Raw genomic sequence first — 21,723 nt, forward strand, 5'->3', positions numbered from 1 at the left:
GGGAGCAATCGCGTGGTTTGAATGTAATGGGTGAGGGGCCTAGGGCTCTGTATCCTATTGGGGTAAAGCTCTGGGATCAGATGGGAAAGGGACTCAGGAGCTATGAGAATTCAGGCCTTGGGACAGAATCAGTTATATATTCAGCCAGAGAAATTTAGAATTCGAACTGCAAGAGTTGTTGAATGTGAATCCTTTATTATTTCTTGCTAGCAGACTCTCTCTGCTGGTATAAGTGTGCATGGTAGCCTCAAGTGGACAAAATAGACAATGCAATTTTCAATATACTACAGAAATCACAGGCTTGGAAACATGAGGGCATAGTTGGGACGAGGCAGAAATGGGATTAAGGAGGTTTGCAAGCACTGAGACAAAAGTCTTGGAACCTAGGTGTGGTGGACAAAAGTCCTCTTGAGCAGAGTGACCAAACACAGCAGGATTTGAGAGCTTGGGAGTAGTATTTAGCAGTTTGTGGGTTGCTGAGAAATGACATTACATCGGGATGCATCAGGATCTTGTAATCTTGTGAAGAAATCAGACCCAAACTGACCTTTGCCTCATGTACCATCAGGAACCAACATTGACTTCCTATGTCATGTTTCAGGAATTTTTTTCCCTATCACTGTTTTGTACATGGGTAAGCTTTGAGAATGAGCCATTTTAAAACAATGTATTTTGCTTTAAAACGAAGTGAATGCATGCAGGTTTAAATAAAACACAGGCTTCAGGGACTGGAGACGCATATTAAATCCGGATAAGCTGATTGTGGAATGGCACAGCTTTGTTGAATTCAGGTGAGATTTCTTTAATATCCCATATGTTGATTTGCTGTCTGTGCCATATAGTAGTTCAATGATTTGTATTGGCCTTGTCCAATTGAAGTGTTTCAGTCTACCAACATAAAACATGGAGCAGACCATATGACTGCAAGAGGCCTAACATCCAGTTCAGTATACCAGGGGGTCCTGAGTTACGATTGAAAGACAAAAAGTATAAATTTGCTGAGTACATTCCATGTTATTGAAATGTACGTATACATGTTAAAAATTTTATTTAAAAACTCATTAGAAATTTCAGATACTGAGAAAAAATGGCAAACAAAACCCCTTCCTTAAGCTTTTTTGAATGATTTGATTTATTCCTTTTTTTATTTTCATGTCACTATTGGTCATTTTCTTAATCATTTGGGATTGGTTATTTTCATAAGTCCATAGTAGTTTCTTATTGCTGGCTAACAGACCCCTTACATTGCATCTGATTTGTACATTCCCTACAACTTCAATTCTGATCTAAATGTAAACATATAATGCATTATTAAAAAATCATGACACAGGAAGTAAAACTGATGTGCATGAATCACAAAAGGTTAGTCTTTAGTCTGCAGGTACAGCAAATAATTAGGAGAGCTAATAGAATGTTATCATTTATTGCGAGGGGAATTGAATTCAAGAGTAGGGAGGTTATGCTTCAGTTGTACAGGGCATTGGTGAGACCACATCTGGAGCACTGTGTGCAGCATTGGTCTCCTAATTTAAGGACCGATGTAAATGAGTTGGAAGCAGTTTGGAGAAAGTTTACTAGACTAATACTTGGAATGGGCGGGTTGTCTTATGAGGAAAGGTTGGACAGACTAGGCTTGTATCCGCTGGAGTTTAAAAGAGTAAGAGGCGACTTGACTGAAACATATAAGATCCTGAGGGGATTTGACAGGGTGGATGTGGAGAGGATGTTTCCTCTTGTGGGAGAATCTAGAACTAGGGGGTCACTGTTTAAAAATAAGGGGTTATCCATTTAAGATAGAGATGAGGAGAATTTTTTCTCTCTAAGAGTTGTGAATTTTTGAAATTCTCTTCCTCAAAAGGCAGTGGAGACAGAACCTTTGAATATTTTTAAGGCAGAGCTAGATTGATTCTTGAGAAGCAGGGGTGATGAAAGGTTATCATGGGGTAGTCAGGAATGTGGAGTTGAGGTTAAAATCAGATTAGCTATGATCTTATTGAATGTCGGCGCAGGCTCGAGGGGCCGAATAGCCGACACCTGCTCCAAATTGGTATGATGTGTACAGGAAGTCTGGAAGACTCTTAAAATGTGATAGAAGTACAAAAAAACTTGAAGCATAATTAAACTACAAACAAGACTATATTATTTATAGAATTGACCTTCTCATTCTCACCAGCCTTCATGCTGACCTCAGCCCCATGTTCTGCCCACCAGCAGCCTTTGATTTTGCCATTAGAATTGCCAATTGCCAATAAGTGGCCTTATTGTTATCTCTGCTTCAACTGAGGGGGTGGTGTGGGGTGGTGGTCAGTGAACTATTAACAGCTCCCAATCCACTCAACTGCTCTGCTCTTCAGACCCGGGTTACTCACTCCATCTGATGTTTCTTCTCCCCCTCTGCCTCATATTCCATTGTGCAGCCAGTGGCCCCAGGTTGCTGGTGGAACAGGCTCAAAGGGCCAAATAGCCATATTTCTGCTCCTCAGTCCTATGTTCCTATTACCTGTCAGGGATGCCACGCGAGAGTCTTCCTTGTTGTTCTGAACCTCACTGTATCTATTGCCCAGGTTTCAGGAGATCTTTGACCAAAATGCCTCCACACAGGAAGTATTCTCCAGGACTGTGGAGCCCCTGCTCAATGTGTTCGCAGAAGGAATGAATGCCTGCGTTGTGGTATTTGGTGAAACTGACTCTGGCAAGTCATACACACTAATCGGAGAAAAAAATGATCGATTGGCAATCATACCCTTGACAATTAATTACATCTTTGGTAGGTTATTCAGCACTGAACATGTATACTTGGGGGCAGCCATTTTGTGAGAACCTGGTCATAAAATTGAACATATTGGTGTATCCTGTCCAAGGAGAGCAGGCTCGATGGACCGAATGGCCTACTCCTGTTCCTATGTTAATTCTGGAGACAATACTTCAGGAAGGCATTGGGGAGAGCACAGAAAAGATGTACGAGAATTATTCTGGGGATGAGGGACTTCGGTTAAGATGATAGGCTGGAGAAACTGGGGTTATTCTCCTTAAAGAAGAAACATTTGAAAGGAAATTTGATAGGAGTGTTCAAAGGCCTGGGAGATTGGGAGAAGCTGTTTCCATTGGTGGAAGGATTGAGAACCAGAGGGCACCGATTTAACAAAAGCATCAGGCGTCATGAGGAAAGCGTTTTTACGCAATGAGTGGTTAGGATCTAGAATGCACTGCCTGAGAACGTGGTGGAGACAGATTCATTCATGGCTTTCAAAAGGGAATTGGCTAATTATCTGAAGAGAAACAATTTGCAGGGCTATGGGGAAAAGGCTGGGAGGGTGGAGTGGGAGTAGCTGAGTTCCTCTCACAGAGAGCTGGCAGGGACACAATGAGCTGAATGGCCTCCTCCTCCATTCTGTAATGTGATAATGAGTTTATACTAACTAATTAATTCATTAATCCACAGCAATAGCAACTTGTATTTGAATAGCACCTTTAGTGAAGTAAAACATCCTGCGGGCCTTTACAGGAGCATTATCAAGTAAAATTTGGCACTGAACCGCATAAGATGACATTGGACCAGATGACCAAAAGATCCACCCAAGAGTTTTGTTTTAAGGAGCATCTTAAAGGAGGAAAGAGAGGTAGATAGGTGGTGAGATTTGGGGAAGGAATTCCAGAATGTGGGGCCTAGGCAGGAAGGAACAGCTGCTAATGGGGGAGCAATTAAAATCGGTGAATGTGCAAGAGGCTGGAATTGGAGGACACTGAGAGGATTGTAAAGTTGGAGGGGATTACAGAGAAGGGGAGGGGTGGGGCCACTAACAATCCAATTGCCTGATCCGATATTTTAATGTCAAAAGGGATCTTTTGCCAGTTGAGCTTGTTGCTAGCCTTGTGGTATAAAAGGGGAGCTTTCGTTAATTTAAAAAAGCCAACAACACCCATTATACCCCTCACATTTCTATAATCTGTTGCAAATTTTAATTAAATCTATGCTGCACCTCCATATTTCTGTGTTGTGATACTAGGTGCACCGTACCTACAGAACTTACAGGCCACAGCCATGTGGTCTCTTTCGATATCGATGTATGAGATTTACGCTGAGGTGCTGAAGGATTTGTTAGACTCCAGTGGAATGGACCCTGCCAATTTAAAGATTGCATGCAATGCACAGGATGGCACATTCATAAAGGTACAGTCACCATGAGGCAGAGGATTAACTGGCGGGCAAGGGTTCGCCAAGCATTGTCTGTAAGAGGGAATGCCGACATTGCAGGGTCCCAACAAGGTGCTGTACTCCGAGAGGACCGGAGCTACAATCCACAGCACTCTGTCTCCCTTTGAATGTCATTTTCCCGCTAGGATGGTGGAATTACCTCCATAGCTTCTTTATATGGATTGTGGTTCAAGTGTTGTGCTAACCAGCATGTGGCGCCACATTGAAGTTGTTCATACAACAAAATAAAATAGTGCAGATGCTGGAAATCTGAAATAAAAACAGAAAATGCTGGAAATACTCAGTGTGCCTGGCAGCATCTGTGGCCAGAGAGAGAAAAACAGGGTTAACATTCCTGGTGGATGACCTTTCATCAGAACTGGAAAACGTTAGATAGGTAATAGATTTAATCTTTTGCTGCCTGTGGATGCACTATTTTCCCCACTGGTTGAAGATATGATAATATCGAGGGAAGCTTAAGTTTACCTCACTGGTTTCATTGTATGTTCCTCGAGCAGTATTCAGTTGCCAGATTTCATCAATCATTAGCAATTAATCAATTGCAGTATCACAAACTGTCCAGAATTTGCCATTATACAGCTGGATCCTTGTTTCCTACCAGCATACCCAAGTGTTTTTTATGACAAGAAATTGAGGAGGAAAAATAATATGAAATAAATTTGGTTGATTATTAATTTCTGTGGATTAAGAATAGGATGTAATGTTATAGTGGAATGAATGTAAATGACTATTAAGCATGGTATGTTATGGTGTAGTGGAATATGGGTGAATGAGGGTTATACCAAGTAAGGGTAAGGGGGATCGGGAAAGACCATAACTGGAGGTTAAGTATAATATGTAGCATATGAAGATATGTGGGCTATAGCATCAATAAACAGCACATGGGCAGGAAATGTGTCCTTAGCAGTTACAGTGTCACCAAATGTAGACCAGGTTTAAAGCAAATATAGAGGCAGGGAAGGGGGCTAGGGAAGGACAGGAACAGGTGATAGGGTTAAAGACAGGAGCGATTAAATGACAAAGGGGCTCATGGTGAAAGGCAAAAGGGGGATGGTAATAGGACAGGAAAATAAGCAAAAGGTGTACCTGAAGGAGTCTGCTGAAGCAGGCTATATTCAAATGCAGCAAGACCTGGACAATATCCAGGCTTGGACAAATAAATGACAAGTAACGCTCACGCCACCTCAGGACCAAGCAATGACCATCTCCAACAAGAAAGAATCTAACCATCACCTCTTGACATTCAATGGCATAATCATCATTGAATCCCCCACTATCAATATCCCGGGGGTTACTATTGACCAGAAACTGAACTGGACTAGCCATATAAATACTGTGGCTACAAGAGCAGGTCAGAGGCTAGGAATCCTGCAGCAAAGAACTCACCACCTGACTCCCTAAAGCCTGTCCACCATCTACAAGGTCAGGAGTATGATGGAATACTCCCCATTTGCCTGGATAAGTGCCGTTTCAACAACACTCGAGAAGCTTGACACCATCCAGGATAAAGCAGCCCCGCTTGAATGGCACCCCATCCACAAACATTCATTCCCTCCACCACAGTAGCAGCAGTGTGTACCATCTACAAGATGCACCACAGGAACTCATCAGGGCTCCTTAGACAGCACTTTCCAAACCCATGACTGCTACCAGCTAGAAGGTAAAGGTCAGCAGACACATGGGAGCACCACCACCTGGAAGTTCCCCTCCAAGCCAACTCACCATCCTGACTTGGAAATATATCGTCGTTCCTTCACTGTCGCTGGAACTCCTTTCCTAACAGCACTGTGGGTGTACCTACACCACAGGAACTGCAGCGGTTCAAGAAAGCAGCCCACCACCGCCTTCTCAAGGGCAATTAGGGGTGGGCAATAAATGCTGGCCCAGCCAGCGATGCCCACATCCCCTGAATGAATTTTTAAAAAAGTAAGCGTGAAGGGGAAAATGGGGACTCAATGTTGTTTTAGAATTTTGGATCATTATCTTTGCCGTGAATTTTTTGCTTCTTTGTTTACTTTTGAATGGCTGTTATTGGTAATTATTCTGCAAATATCAACATTGTTGCTCTCTCCACCAATGCTGTCAGGCCTACTGAGTACCAGCACTTCCTGCTTTTATTACATAAATAGAAGTACTGACATTACTGTTGGTGATATTCACAGTTGAATGTCTAATGCTTTTGTGCCACATTCCTTTGTTATTTTAACTAAGATGGTCACCTATTATGAAATAATAAAGGAGCATCCTACGAAAGTGTCAGTCCAAGCAACAGTAATTTTTAGTGCCAAATCTATGTGTCGAGTCTAATAATTTTATGCAGCTATGAGCTGGCCCGGAGGATTTGTTGATGCGTTTGTATTTTTTTGTCCTTCAATAGTGTCAGTTTGAAAGAAGTCAGTACAGAGAACCTACAATTGTAACCAGTAAACACAACAGCGCCACTGAATTTTTATATTAATATCCATCATTGAAGGACTGCTGATAAAATCAAGATTATTTCTAAACCTTGTTGCCTTATTAAATATTTGAAATATTCAAGCCATGTTTGGATTAGCAGATGAATCTTAAAGGATGCTAAAATCGAGATTAGGTGCACTTGTAACCACAACATTGAATTTCCTTGGTGGTCTCCTGGTGTAAACCTTGACTGAACTTACATGGGTTTACCATTGGTTTCTCCATTTAACTTTTGCTGGAGGGTCAGTGGAAACCCCAGAGGCTGCTTACACTGTTTCGCTGGAGGATCCACCTATCTTCCTTCATTGTTACAGAGGTGTGTTGTTGACAAATATTGTATTTCAATTTCATCTGCTGTGCTCGCAAATGGAACATTTTTTAAAAGGCAGTTTCAACTGTTTAAAACAAAGACGCTGACTTAAAATGACTGCCACAGGTCACCTGACATGTCTGCAACTTCAAGCTGGTCAAGTTTCTGGAAGTTTCCAATGTGGATTACAACTAGGACATGTCCTAGCAGCCCTCCTGTGGAATTTCACACCTGCTGATATCAAGGATTACTTCAAAGATGGACTGAAACTTAAAATGTCTGCCACAATTTGCATCACTATAAAAACCATATTCCAGTCCACCAGGCTGGATCTGGAAAGTTTACAGTGATAATGTCTACCTTGGGGGTGTTGATATGTTCTTCCTAGCTTGTTACATGTAAGAATAAGTCAATTAGAAGTAGTGGACATTAAAAATGAATCACCTAGGCCATAACACAATAGCCAAGGTCTGTCCAGACATGAGCTAATCAATTACCTTCTGTGGAATACCCAATCATTGTGGAGAGAGAGGTCATGTGATTGGGATCACCATTTTGAAATGTCTTTTATTACAAAACCCTGCTTATCTTTTGGGGCAGTCTAGAGAAGGAACATCTGAAGACAGCAACAGAGTTGCTTGCCCCTCGCTTTCTTCCAACTAAAGTGAATCCTGCCTGCTTATATTAGACTGTGGATAGCACACACAGAAATTCTAAAAAAGACTTCAAATTCCGTAGCAGTGTTTCCAAGAAAACACCAAGGACTACCGCTTTAAGAACTGCGTCAGCCACAAATAACAGCGAAGGATTTATAATCAGTGAACTCTTTATATCTTTGCCTTTTATCATTGAATCTTAATTTGGTCACAAGTTAACCTCCTCTACTTTGATACTCTTATTTTTGCATGCTTGTGTGTATATGTTTGTGTTGCGATGGTCAGGAAGTGTGTTTACCTTTTTAAAATATTTTTTGTATCTCTACCTATCTAAAACAATAAAAAAAATCCCTTATTTGTTTAAACTTAAATAGTTTAGTGAACTGGCACATTCATCCTTACAAATTTCAAAAATCCCTGTTACAGGGATTGAGGAGTGGGGGGGGTGGGGTGCAAAGGGGAGCTCTTGCTCCTGTCCTCATCTGGCCATATCATCCTGTTAAAGTTACTCCAGGAGATCACCAGTAGCCCCAAGGACCTTCAGGGTCTTGGTTCCTAGTAGACCATAGATGTGCCTGGCATAGATCTTAGGATCCTTAAGATAGATCTACAGATACAAGGATGGTTTAAATTGTTTATTCCCTGGTTTCAATGAGTCTTCCAGATTTTTTAATAGCATTTAATAACAGCATTTAGAGATAGATTTGAAGCAGCAGTTAGTACAATGTTAAATACAAAAACCCTGACATTAATGTATTTAAGTGCTCTTGACATTAACAGCATACAAACACAATGTAAAATATGTATCAAAAACTCCTCTTGCTAGTTCGTGGATGTTTAAAGTTAATGGATTTCGTACATAAAGCACAGAAGTAATGGAATTGTACTTGTTGATCCACCTTGATGTGATGTTTTGAGGGGGTCAGATACACTGAAAGGTTGGACCCTACAATTTTCTTCTCTCCATCAGCAGCCTGGTACAGATCTAATTGTGTTTAAGCTGGGGACACGTGACTGAATGTTGCCATATGTCGGTTTTCAGGGATTAAACCGTGTCACCGTCTCCTCAGCAGCTGATGCGACCTCTACCTTCCTCCAAGGCTGGGCACGGCGCACTGGGTCGAGCACGGACTTTGGACCTGCGGAGAGCCCTGCTACTGTTATCACTCAACTGAACTTGCTGGTGGTGAGGTTCCAGAATTTTGCTGCCTTCAAGATGATTGCAATATAAATACTGTTACTTAAGCTGAAGAAACCATCCTGATGTTAGGTAGAGCAATGGTACTGTCATCCCATCGGTAGATCATTGAGGAAAGGTCAATTGTCCATTTGCCTGGGGGGGTGGTGGGGGTGGAAATGATGGAAGAGAAACCATTACTTCACTTGTCCCCAATCCTGGAGGAAATCTTTCTTTCAAAACCGGACTGATTAAAAGCAAGAAGCAATGGCATCCATATAACTACCATAAGGAGTGTAGCTCAGGGCTCAATCATTTCCCCCACATTCGTCATTAATGCCCTTGTCATTGGCAAAAATTTTAATCTCCTATCCCTCTGTTATGGTCCTCAACCTCTCAGTGGTTGACTGTTTGGATCAAGCAGCATATTCCTTTGGTTGTTCGTAATAGGCAGCCAGTTAAAATGAAGCCAGTCACTTAACACCTTCTGCTCCTGTTGCTTTGTTGCAATGTCCTGGCCTTAACCTGCTCTTTTGAGCAGACACATGGGACAATGTATAGTTGGAAGCTTTGTTTTTTGTAACCGTTCTGTACATTGTTCTGTGAAATCAGCCCAAATCCTCTCCCTTCCTATATAAGCCCCTCACAGACATCACCTAATCACAAAACTCATGTTGCCACTCCTTTGACTGACACTTTTATTGTACATTTGGCTATAAATATTGCAGCAGGACCGGAACGAGCAGCATCCCACCAAGTCGAGCCTGCAGATCATTGATCTACCAGGAGCGGAGAAGCTTGCAGAAGACAAGAGTGCTTTACGCTTTCAAGAAGGCTCCTTGCTCAACAAGTCACTTCTTGTGTTCACTCAAGTAGTGAGTAACCTGGCGAGCTGCCCCTATCCAGACAGAGTTATCAACTACAGGTAAGGAGAGGGCGAGGCCAAAAGTAGGACATAGCAAGGTGAATAAAGATTTGATTGGATACACCTGTAAAATGGCTGTGAAGTGAAAGATATTGTTGTTGACATGTCTTCGTATAGCATAAAACAGCTGCTTAATATTTGATCAGATGGTTAGGTTTTTAAAATTGTTGACAATAGCTTTACTTTGTTCTACTAATGTTGCACCCATTAACAGTTACTTAACTATGAATTATTCATTAGTCCTCCCACACATGCGAACTGTGTGGGTATTGACTGCAAAATGGCTGCCTCATCTGCCCACATACTGTGCAAAATGGCTGCCTCACTTGCTTACAAAGCAGTTGTGAACAACACTTGGATAGAAATTTATTTCCTGGATCTTACAGGCCTGCAGTGCCCCTGTCCATCCACCAGAAAGTTGAGGAAAATCCCGCCTTAGTAGGTTCTGGGAGACCTCACTGCATTTTACAAGCATCAGACAATTAATTGCCTGCAGTCGGGGCTTCCGTCCATTAAAAGATGAAGATCCCGCTTCCAGGAGGTGCCAGCCAATTAGAGAGCTGGCAGGTTTTCAGTCCCAGCAGCGCCACTTGGCGTGGTGGCCACTGCTGGGACTGTAACCAGCCAGCAGCAGCATCAATGGAGGAGGCCTCAGAATGGGAGGTAGGTGGAGTTGGGCTGGGGCCAGTCACACATGAGATGGGCAGCATGGGAGAGGAGGTGGTTCACGAGGGCAGGGAGATGTTTCCATGGAGACAGCCCTTGCCATCGATGGGAGGCCTCAGTGGGCCACAGTTTGCCTGAACAGGAGGGGCCCCAAACTGGGCCTGCAAGGAGGCACTCAGGGTATACCGGTGGTTTCCCCATGTGGTGAAGTACCCATCTTTGTGGGAAGACGCCCTTAAGTGTCCAGTAATTGGTCACTTCAGGGGCTCAATTGATCTAAGGGCAGAAAGGCCATCCACCACTACCTTCCTCATGACTGGTAAAATGCCAGAGGGTGTGGGAAGGTGACAGGCATGTCATCCCTCACCATCCCAATTGATCTTTCACCCCTTGCCTCCCAGCATGCTTCCTGGGGCCCTGTAAAATCCTGGCCGTTGCCTGGGAAACCGGCATCTCTGACTGCCACGACACGATAAAATGCAAGTCCTTTTTTTTCTAAGATTTTTGATGAAAAGACTGACTAAGGCTACATCTGATATTTCATTGGAGTGTGACATAGGGCCTCATAGTACAAAGCTTCATTATCTGGAATCTCACATGATATAACTACTGGGCTATCACCAGCTAAGTTTTGTTAGTAAATTATGTTATGTGCTGTGTTATCGTCAGTGTTCATCTTGCTGCAAACTGGAACCGAGTTGTGAGATTCAAATATGACTCTTTCATTAAAATCTTGACTTCAATTCTGTGTTTTTACATTGTAGTGGATCCAAATTAACTCAGCTGACACAAGATGCTTTTGGAGGAAACTGTAAAACTCGGGTTATTTGTTGTCTACCCCCTAAACCAGAAACCCAACGCCTTGCTGCCGTCTTAAGAACATGCTCTACCCTCTCTCAAGTGAAAAACTTCCCCGTACTAAATGACTACTTTGTTGAGGTATGCGATGGTCAACATCTGTAGAAGCGCTCGTTCCAGCACTAAGGGCCCTGCTGTCGAGGTCCTGCTTCCTTCTCCCTTGAACCATCATTTGGAAAAAGTGGCAGGGATATGGGGAATGGGAAGGGGAGTGGGACTTAACTGGATTGCTCTTTGAAAGAAGACTGGCGCAGACTCAATGGGCCAAATGGCCTCCTTCTGAGCTCTCCTGTCCTATGATTCTCTGATTTGTGCTTCCACAAAGGCTGGTGACACTAGCACCCTGTTATGACCATGGGATAGAAGTTGAGCATTTACAGGTGCCAGTCTTGAGACTGTGGTTTGAAATGGAGGAGGCAGCTGCATATACGCCGAGGGAAGGGGGAGAGCTCCAGCTGAGCTGCAGGGTGGACAACCTGCTCAAGTAAGTCCCACCTTCCCCCGTGTTCATGGCTTTCCCTGGGCCATTGGTCTCCAGGGTATCTTGCTATGCTTGGATGTTGCTGACACCTCCACTGGTCTTGTTCCTCTCGCTCGCTTTACATACTGTCTTGTCCAGCAGAAAGACAGGTTGTTAAGAAGGTAAATCTTGTGCAAATTGTGCACCCTTTGAGAGGTGGGGCAAGAACAGGATGACATACAGAAGGGGGGGCGGAGGTGGGGGGGAGGGGCGTGGTGAATTTATTTTTATTCCTTCACGGGTGTGGGCTTCGCTGGCTGGGCCAGCATTTATTGCCCGTCCCCAATTGCCCTTGAGAAGGTGGTGGTGAGCTGCTTTCTTGAACCGCTGCAGGCCATGTGGTGTAGGTACACCCACAGTGCTGTTAGGGAGGGAGTTCCAGGATTTTGGCCCAGCGACAGTGAAGGAACGACGATATATTTCCAACTCAGGATGTTGAGTGGTTTTGAGGGGAACTTCCAGGTAGAGGTGTTCCCATCTATCTGTTTCCCTTGTCCTTCTAGATGGTAGTGGCCGTGGTCTTGGAAGGTGCTGTCGAATGTGGAAGTCAGGAATGAGTGATGGGATGAGTTGCTGCTTGTGTAAGTGTTTGCATGTGAGAGGAGAATGGCGTTCGTGTGTGGCATGAGGAGACAAAAGGATGAGGTGAGGTTCTCAGAATGAGAAAGAGGTGTTGTAGGCTGCCACGACTGTATACTGAAAGATGTGATAGAGAGGAGGGAGTTATTGAGATTTGTGGGGGAGTGAGGGCAAGTAATGTGGTCTGACGCTGTTGAGATAGCTGGAGAGGTGAGGACCTGGACTCACCCTTGCCACTCTAGTGAAGTCATTGAACCTGTTTACTGCATTGAACCTGGGTCCTGAGATCGGTGTTCATGATACGGACTCCCATCAGCCACCTGTAACCAGGACTATTTGGGGGGAACACATGCTGGGAATGAGCACCTGCCTTGCCTTGACTTCTCCCACTAGGTCCTCCAGGGATGCAGCAGCTAAGTGGGGGTTTCCAAGACACTCAAACTTGAGAGACAATGGGCCGAATTATACACTCCCCCACTGGCAGGTCTGAAGGTGGGTGACACATAAAATCCAGTGGGCAGTGTGCTTTCCGCCCACCCACCCACCCACCCCATCACACCCCCCCCCCCCCCCCCCCCGCCTCCTCTGCAATTCAGTGGGGGACATTGAGGGGGGGATGGTAGGGGGCACCATCAGGCCTTGGGCCTATGGACGCCCTTAAATGGCCACATGGGGGCCTCATTCTGTTGCTGCCAGTATGAAACCTGTGGTGGGAGGAGGTCCCACGTTAATCAGGACGCCTGGCATTTGGAGAAGGCGGGGGTGGGGTGGAACTTCCTTTGCAGGACCCTTGGATCCATCAGAGGTACCTGCCCCTCCCAAGGTCATTCCCCCCCCCTTAGCCTTCCCGGCCTCTCAAACCTGGTCCCCGCCGCCCATCGCTGGAGCTTGGCTGCGGCGAGACCCCAGACCCTGGACTTACCTGGGCTACTCGGCTTAGTGGGACTGCTGGTAGTCCTCTCCCAGTGATGTTGCTGGGTCTACAGAACAGCAGCTCTCTAAGCAGGGGCTTCCTCCTGAGAGGAACCAGTTAATGTTGCTCACAGTGTAAATGGCTGAGGGGCAGTCTTCGGGATTAGGGGTGGGCCCCGGCATTTCAACCAGGGGGTCGGGGATTACAGGCCCCAGTTAGATCCAGCCCAATGAATTGTCAAACTGCTCCTTTTATATCATGTAATGTGGTAATATCCAGAAGGTGGCAGCATTTAACCAGGTACTGAAGTAAAAATCTCCTTTATTGGATGTTTTCTCCATTTTTCTTTTCCTTGTGGACTGTGGTTCATCACAGGAAGCTTTAGAATGAGAGTGGGGATGATTTGACTTTGTGAGATAGCACAAAATGGCTGATATAGAATTGGCAGCATGTTTTAAATCTTTCCCAGTTTTTATTTCCATTGGAGGAGGAAGTAGCTCTGATGTGAGAACAGAATAGTCTTAATGTGAGGCTTGAAGGGGACATCAAAGGGGTGAAGTGTTTGGAATGAGACAGGGAGGTGTTGCCATCACCCATGCTTGTATGTTGAAGGATGTGATGGAGGGGAGGGAGTTATTGAGGTTTGTTCCACAGGGGGTTAAGGTAAGGCAAACAAAGCCAGAGTTCCCTGGATGAGAAAATAGATAGAGGCTAGGATGAAGCAGAAAAAGAGTGTGTATGATGGATTGATCATACAAGCGAGAACCAGGCTGAATATAGAAAGTTCGGAGAGGCAATGCAAAAGAGAATACAGGCGGGATAAAGAGAGTATGAGAAGAGACTGGCAGGTAAAAGTGAATCTGAAAGTCACTAGGCATGTAACTAATAAAAGGATGGTAGAAGGAGGAATGGGGCCAATGAGGGACCAAAAAGGGAAACTGCACATGGAGGCAGAGGGCATGGCTGAAGTACTAAATGACTGCTTTGCAGCTGAATCTATTCCTGTCCTCACTCAATGTCCACACCCAAAGCACTTTCCAAATACAGGTTACTGGGAACTGACCCGTCCGCACCCAGCCCGAGCCTCAACATCATCATTATCATCAACAACAACAACAGCAACTTGCATTTATATAGCGGTTTTAATGTTACAAAATGTCCCAAGGCGTTTCACGGGAGCGATTAGCAAACAAGATTTGATACCAAGCCCATGTAAGGAGATATTAGGACAGATGACTGAAAATTTGGTCGACGAGGGAGGTTTTGAGCATCTTAAAGGAAGAAAGTGAGATCAAGAAGCGGGGAAGTTTAGGGAGGGAATTCCAGAGTGTTGGGGCCTCAGCAGCTGAAGGCGCGGCCACCAACGATGGAGCAATAAAATCGGGGATGCACAATTGTTAAAAATGGAGGGATTGTGGAGCAGGAGGAGATTATCCTGAAGGGACTAGAAAGGGTGGATACTGAGAGGATGTTTCCTCTTGTGGGAGAGACTGGAATTGGGAGAGACTGGAATTAGGGGACACAGTTTAAGAATAAGAGGTCTCCCTTTTAAGATGGAGATGAAGAGAACTTTTTTCCCTCAACGCGCTGTTAGTCTGTGGAATTCTCTTCCCCCAGAAAGCAGTGAAGGCTGGGTCAGTGCATTTATTCAAGGCTGAGTTTTTGATAAACAAGGGAGTCAAGGGTTTTGGGGGATGGGGGGAGCTGGTGGTAGGTGGTGGCAGGAAAGTGGACTTGAGACCACAACCACTTCAAACTTGATCTTATCGAATGGTGCAGCAGGCTTGAAGGGCCGAATGGCCTACTCCTGCCCCTAAGTCTTAGGTTCCTATGTGGGGAGGGGTGAGGCCCCTAAAGGGAATTGAAATCAAGGATGTGAGTTTCAAATTGGAGGCCGTTGCTTAACCAGAAGCCAACGTAGGTCAGCGAGCACACTGGTTCCAGTATCTCCATTGCCAGCTGACTGAAAGCAGCTTCATCAGTTCGGAAGGTAGGGTCTGTGAGGCTCGGCAGCACACCATGCCATACAATGACCCACTAAGCCACGGTTGCTCCTACTTGCCAAGAAATATAATGAAAAGGTGGCTATTGTGGTATATAAAAAGGTGAAGTGCCTCTGTGTATACAGACCCCACACAACAATGTGCGATGTTAAGCTGGGCACCCTGAGATGCCTTTCAATATTTGCAAATGCACTTATGCTTCAATATGCTTGGTATTGAGTATTTCAGTCTCTTTCAATTGTGATTGTGTTCACTAAGAGCGTAAGCATTGATTTTATTGTTATTTGCGTATAAATTCAGCTCAGCCTGCCTGCTGTTCTGGAATTGCAGTTACTAACTCCCCCAACAAAGCTGAAAGCAGAAAGGTCAGAAACGGTGAAGCAATTTACCACACTTAAAGAGTATTGTGAACAGTTCTGGTCATCCTATGGCAGGAAGGATTTAGAGGCACTGGAGAAGGTGTCAAAAAGATCTACAAGGCCGAGACCAGAACTGAGAGGTTATAACTATCAGAAAAGGATGAAGAGGCTGGAGCTCTTTTCTGGAGAAGGCTGAGGGGAGATCTTTAAAGTTATGGAAGGGTAAACTAAGAGTTGTTTCTACTTGTGGGGAGACCAAAACTAGGCATCATAAATATAAGTTAGTCACGAATAAATCCAATATGGAATTCAGGAGAAACTTTTTTACCATGAGAGTAGTTGGAAAGTAGAACTCGCTATGACAAGGAGCAATTGAAGTGAATAGTATGAATGCATTTAAGGGGAAACTAGATAAGCACATGAGAGGGAAAGGAATAGAAGGTTATGTGGACAGGGTTAGATGGAGGACGGTCAGAAATGGCTTCTGTGCAGCCAAAACAGTACAATTGTACTGAATGGCCTGATTATGTGCTGTAAATGCTACATAATAAAGCATTGGGAGTATTCCGTGTGCATTTTAGATATTTCTGAAAAAAGAGACATGCTATCAAAACTTTTCATCTTTTACTCTGCATGACAGCTCACAGGAAAATCTCAGTAATATAGGGAATGTTATGTCACAGAGGATGCTGAGCTGCTCAAATCCCAGAGGGAAACTTGAAACAGCTGCCACAACTGTTTTGCAATTTGTATTTTTACAATTTTATTGAGATGCATGCCTTGAATTCAGCAATAACAAGTCCACCGAGACTTAGAGGTTTATGCAAAACTAAATTATTAATAAGAAATGATTTTAAGCGCATACATAGGGCTACAAATTACCACGATGATAACTCCTAGCTCTCCTAATTAGTCTGACTCCCAGTTACACCCCCATTAAGGCAGCAGTAAAACAACATAGATTTCAACAGAAACAGAAGGATCATGAGGACTCGAAACGTCAACTCTTTTCTTCTCCGCCGTTGCTGCCAGACCTGCTGAGTTTTTCCAGGTAATTCTGTTTTTGTTTTGGATTTTCAGCATCCGCAGTTTTTTTGTTTTTATCTCTTTGTTTAGATTTCAACAGACCCAGGCAAAGCACACAATACTCTGGACAGTGATATTTAAAATGAATTCTCTTAGCTTTGGTTCCTGAAGACAGCAGCTTGGTACATGGAGGCTAGAGGCTTTTCAAACTTGTTGGATCTTAGAATGCCTTCTTCTTACACATAACCTCATCTCCTTTATACAGGTTTCTCCCTTTTTAATAAAAGTCCCATTGTCCCAATATATCTTTTGCAACTTTACTTTTTCCATAACATAAATCTTTCATAGCACTCATATGATCAGTATTCTTTGGGAAAAATAAACACACTGTTTGGTTTGCCTCTGTTGGCTGGGTGTAACACCTTACCATCTCTTTGAAATTCACTACTCCGGTTGATCTAAAAATGCAAATGTTCTTCACACCTCCCATTATAAAACTTCAAACATGGTTACGTATTTAGCATTTCAAACCAAGTTTCCATCCTGATACATCAAAGCACCCAGACCAGTTGTCTGTAATTCAATTAAAACCCACACACACACACACACACACACACACATACACACACACAGAAACTAATCCAAACCCCACTATTAACCTACTTTTACAATAAATTACAATAATATGAAAATTATTATATTTTCATGACAGGGAACAACAGTTTATACTGCATGAGAAGACAGTGCTGATTGGTTGGCAAGTGGACTCTGATTGGTAGAGGCATTGCCATAGGAAATGCAGCAAGAAACAGTTAACTGCCAAGCGTTTGTTCAAAATTAAAACCAGGCTGGTTGACTGTGATTAGTCAAGCCGTTGCCATGGAGAAAGAATTCCCACAGCAATGCCTCTACCAATCAGAGTCCACTTGCCAACCAATCAGCTCTCTCTTCTCTTGCAGTATAAATTGTTGTTTCCCTTACTGCTGGCATTTCCTTACGAGATGTCCTGATGAGCGCAAGATGAAAAGCTTTGATAGCATGTCTCTTTTTTCAGCAATATCCAAGTTCTGCACTACCAAACAACTATTTGCAACTTGCATAGGCAGATCAAAAAGTTTTAGGTATGGATGTGATCTTCAATGCTGACAAGAATGTTGCAGCCTTGCAACAGACTGCTAATCCCTATTTCTTCCATAATCTTTTATTAAAAACTTAAGCCACATCCAGTTTCTGTGGTACAATATTCCTCTCGCTATAGTTCTGCAGTTGCGGGGGTGGTGGGGGGGGGGGGGAGGCGGTGGGGGTGGGGGTGGGGAACCAAGAGCTTTTGCATCCATTTGTTCACCTCCACCTCCCTGTTTGTAGCAGGTTGAATGGTTTGCCTTCAGTCAGAGTAACAAGAGAAATAATAGCAACAAACTGTTTATAGCAACACCACCACTATACACACACAACCTGTTTGTAGATGCAAGCTGATTTTACCCTGCATTGCTAAGGGGTGTGGACATGCTTTGATTCTGTTTTCCCATTGACGGCAGTCTCTGGTCACCCAATATCGAGCACGGATCTTGGCATTGCAGCACCTGTCAGCTGAGGAGATGGGGGCCAAGGGCGGGGGTGAGAGAATCAACACACTCAAGGATCAGATCCATCGACTCAACAATGAAAACGTAAGCAAGTAATTTGTACATTGGAGATGAGCTTGGTTTAAGTACTGTCTCATGTTTCTACGGAGTACAAAGAGGCCTGGATCAAATTCAACTACACATCATGGTTGGCCAGCTAAACATTTAAAATCTTAGCCAAATTTATGTTAACAGTACTTTTTGACATTTTTGTTGACAATGCAAAGTCGTATTTGAGACTTTCAAAAATGTATGAAAGGGTTTTGTTTCAGCAGTGTCAGAATGGAGTCACTTTTATTTTGAAGCTATATTCAAGCACAGTGGATTGGAGTGGTGAGGTATGGTCCTGTGCTTAGTTTCCTCTGACCTGCTGACATGTATGTTGATCCCACTTGACTGCTGAGGTGCAGTTACGATGATTCTCAACCCAAAGTTAAATATCCCTATCTGTCTGCTTGGATGTAAATGACCACGTTCCATTATCTTGAAGCACATCTGCCCTGGGATCCGGGCAAACATTTATCCCTCAACCAGCATCATTTGTACAGATGACAGGGTAGATGCTGAGAGGGCGTTTCCGCTCATGGGGCAATCGAGAACGAGGGGGAATAGATTCAGGGTAAGGGGTCACCCATTTCAGACAGAGATGAAGAGGAATTTCTTCCCTCAGAGGGTCATGAATTGTTGGAAATTTTCCATGGGGTAGTGGAGGAGAGCTGTGGAGGCTGAGTCATTGCATATATTCAAGGCTGAGATCCGACACATTTTTGACCTACAAAGGAGTCCAGGATAATGGGGAACAGGCGGGGAAATGGAGACGAGGACAAGATCGGATCAGCCATGATCTTATTTACCCTCAAGCAGGCGCGAGGGCTCCTGCACCTATTTCTTATGGTCTTATTACATTGCTGTTTGTAGCAGCTTGCTGTGTGCAAATTGGCTGCTGTGTTTCCTACATAACAGCAGTGCCTACACTTCAATAAAGTATTTGTTTGACTATATTTGGAACATCCTGAGCATGTGAAAGTCCTATATAAATACAGATCTTACTTTAAGCTTTTGTATAAATGAATCTTTTCCACTCACATTATACCTGTGTTATTTAGCTGTTTACGTGGTTTTTGTATAGAAGCAAAAAGCACTTACGGAACAATGTTTTTTGTGTGTTTTAATACTACCAGGAACTGTCCTTGAGAGTGTTAAATATATGAAGTGTTTTTATCAGCAGAGAGAGACATGCCATTAATCTCACTGAACAATAAAGAGTACTGGATGTGAGTCTGCACTAAAATGCCATTTTTTTTGTCAGTCAAGACTTGGAAAATGCCAATTGAAAGCAATTACCAAAATGCGCAACTCTAAAATATTTATTTTTAAATTGGTGTATTTTCTGAAGAAATAATGCATAATAGGGCAATAGCAGGCCATTTTTCCAGAACATTCCCTTAAACCACCCTTCAAATGAGGTGTGAATGTTTGCTGTTTGTCATATAACCCTAGATTAGAGCCTCTCTCCCTGTCCACAGTAGGATACCAAATTGCTGTCAGGGGTTTGCCATTATAGATTTGTTTTTTTTTTAGGATTTTAAGCCAACTCTAAAGTAAAAACATCAAATCCTTTGGTTGGAATAGCTTTCTATCCAGTGTGCGGGGTTTTTGCAATGGAACCTAATCCTGACAGCCAACAAGGTGCCATTTTGCACAGAGGGTCCCAACACTCAGGAACTCCTCAAAATGGCTGCTTCACTGCTTTAACAAACCCAAAGGGACTGAATTAAGAAACAAGTGGCCTGTAGATGGCATAGACCAGCTTTCAGGTTTATCATAGTCTGGTGGTGGTACACATTTTAAGTCACTAATGGGATAATTATTCAGTACTTTCCCAGGAATTGCCATTCACCATCATGGTTTGATATGTACACTATTCCTACAGGTGCTGTTACGAGATAAGAATGAGCGCTTGTACACCAAACTGGAAGAGCTTCAGGGAAAGATGGGACAGATGGCTGGATCGAAAACCGATCTCTCCTCTAAACTGGTGTTCAGTGAAGAAGAAAAGTTAAAGGTGAGATTCAGCACAACAACAACTTATATTTATATAGTGCCGCTAGCATAATAAAACGTCACAGGGTTGCCGCAGGAGTGTTATAAAACAGAGTATGACATGTTTGAGTAAAATGAGGGGATAGTATGTCAGAGGACCGAAAGCTTGGTCAAATAGGTAGGTTTTGAGGAGTGTTGTGCGGAGATGGTGACGTAGTGGTATTATCATTGGACTAGTAACCCAGAGGCCCAGGCTAATGCTCTGGGGACATGGGTTCAAATCCCACCATAGCAGCTGGTGGAATTTAAATTCAATTCATCGATATGGAATATAGCCTCAGTAATAGTAACCATGACAATTTGAATTTGAATTCAATTACTAAATCTGGAACTGAAAGCTAGCCTCAGTGATGGTGACCATGAAACTATCAGCAATTGTCATAAAAACCCATTTGGTTCACTAATGCCCTTTAGGGAAGGAAATCTGCCATCCTTACCCAGTCTGGCCTACATATAAAACCAGTCCCTCAGCAATGTGGTTGACTCTTAACTGCCCTCTGAAATGGCTGAGCATCCACTCAGTTCAAGGGCAATTAGGGATGGGCAACAAATGCTGGACTTGCCAGCAATGCCCACACATATTTCCGGCAGGTATGAATGCTAACCGGGTGTTCAGAGGAAGCTACTGGCTGGGAAGACCAGTTTAGATCCGATTTCACTCCCAAGGTTTTAGCTGTGTAGTCAACTTTGGGTATTATCATGGGCAAACCCAATCCTGTTTTAAATTAAAAACAGAATTACCTGGAAAAACTCAGCAGGTCTGGCAGCATCGGCGGAGAAGAAAAGAGTTGACCTTTCGAGTCCTCATGACCCTTCGACAGAACTTGAGTTCGAGTCCAGGAAAGAGCTGAAATATAAGCTGGTTTAAGGTGTGTGTGTGGGGGGCGGAGAGATAGAGAGACAGAGAGGTGGAGGGGGTTGGTGTGGTTGTAGCGACAAACAAGCAGTGATAGAAGCAGATCATCAAAAGATGTCAACAACAATAGTACAATAGAACACATAGGTGTTAAAGTTAAAGTTGGTGATATTATCTAAACGAATGTGCTAATTAAGAATGGATGGTAGGGCACTCAAGGTATAGCTCTAGTGGTTTTTTTTTTATTTTATATAATGGAAATAGGTGGGAAAAGGAAAATCTTTATAATTTATTGGGAAAAAAAAAAGAAGGGGGAAACAGAAAGGGGGTGGGGATGGGGGAGGGGACTCACGACCTAAAGTTGTTGAATTCAATATTCAGTCCGGAAGGCTGTAAAGTTCACACACTTCATAGGAAGTGTCATTGCATAGTGATGAGGAGGAGAAACCTTGAATGATTCCTGCCCTCTCCACC

General features: G+C 43.6%; 1 protein-coding gene across 1 annotated transcript in view; it reads left to right on the forward strand.

The window, feature by feature from the left end:
• The window catches only part of ccdc78 (coiled-coil domain containing 78), a 67,085-nt gene that overhangs the window by 2,697 nt on the left and 42,665 nt on the right, over positions 1-21,723 (forward strand). The window contains exons 3-9 of the mRNA XM_041206895.1: positions 2,565-2,767; positions 4,008-4,171; positions 8,682-8,825; positions 9,545-9,741; positions 11,172-11,346; positions 18,204-18,335; positions 20,224-20,355. Coding sequence (XP_041062829.1) covers positions 2,565-2,767; positions 4,008-4,171; positions 8,682-8,825; positions 9,545-9,741; positions 11,172-11,346; positions 18,204-18,335; positions 20,224-20,355 — 1,147 coding nt within the window. The remainder of the gene's footprint in view (positions 1-2,564; positions 2,768-4,007; positions 4,172-8,681; positions 8,826-9,544; positions 9,742-11,171; positions 11,347-18,203; positions 18,336-20,223; positions 20,356-21,723) is intronic.

The sequence above is a fragment of the Carcharodon carcharias genome, chromosome 15 (assembly GCF_017639515.1).
Source record: "Carcharodon carcharias isolate sCarCar2 chromosome 15, sCarCar2.pri, whole genome shotgun sequence".
Lineage (NCBI taxonomy): Eukaryota > Metazoa > Chordata > Chondrichthyes > Lamniformes > Lamnidae > Carcharodon > Carcharodon carcharias.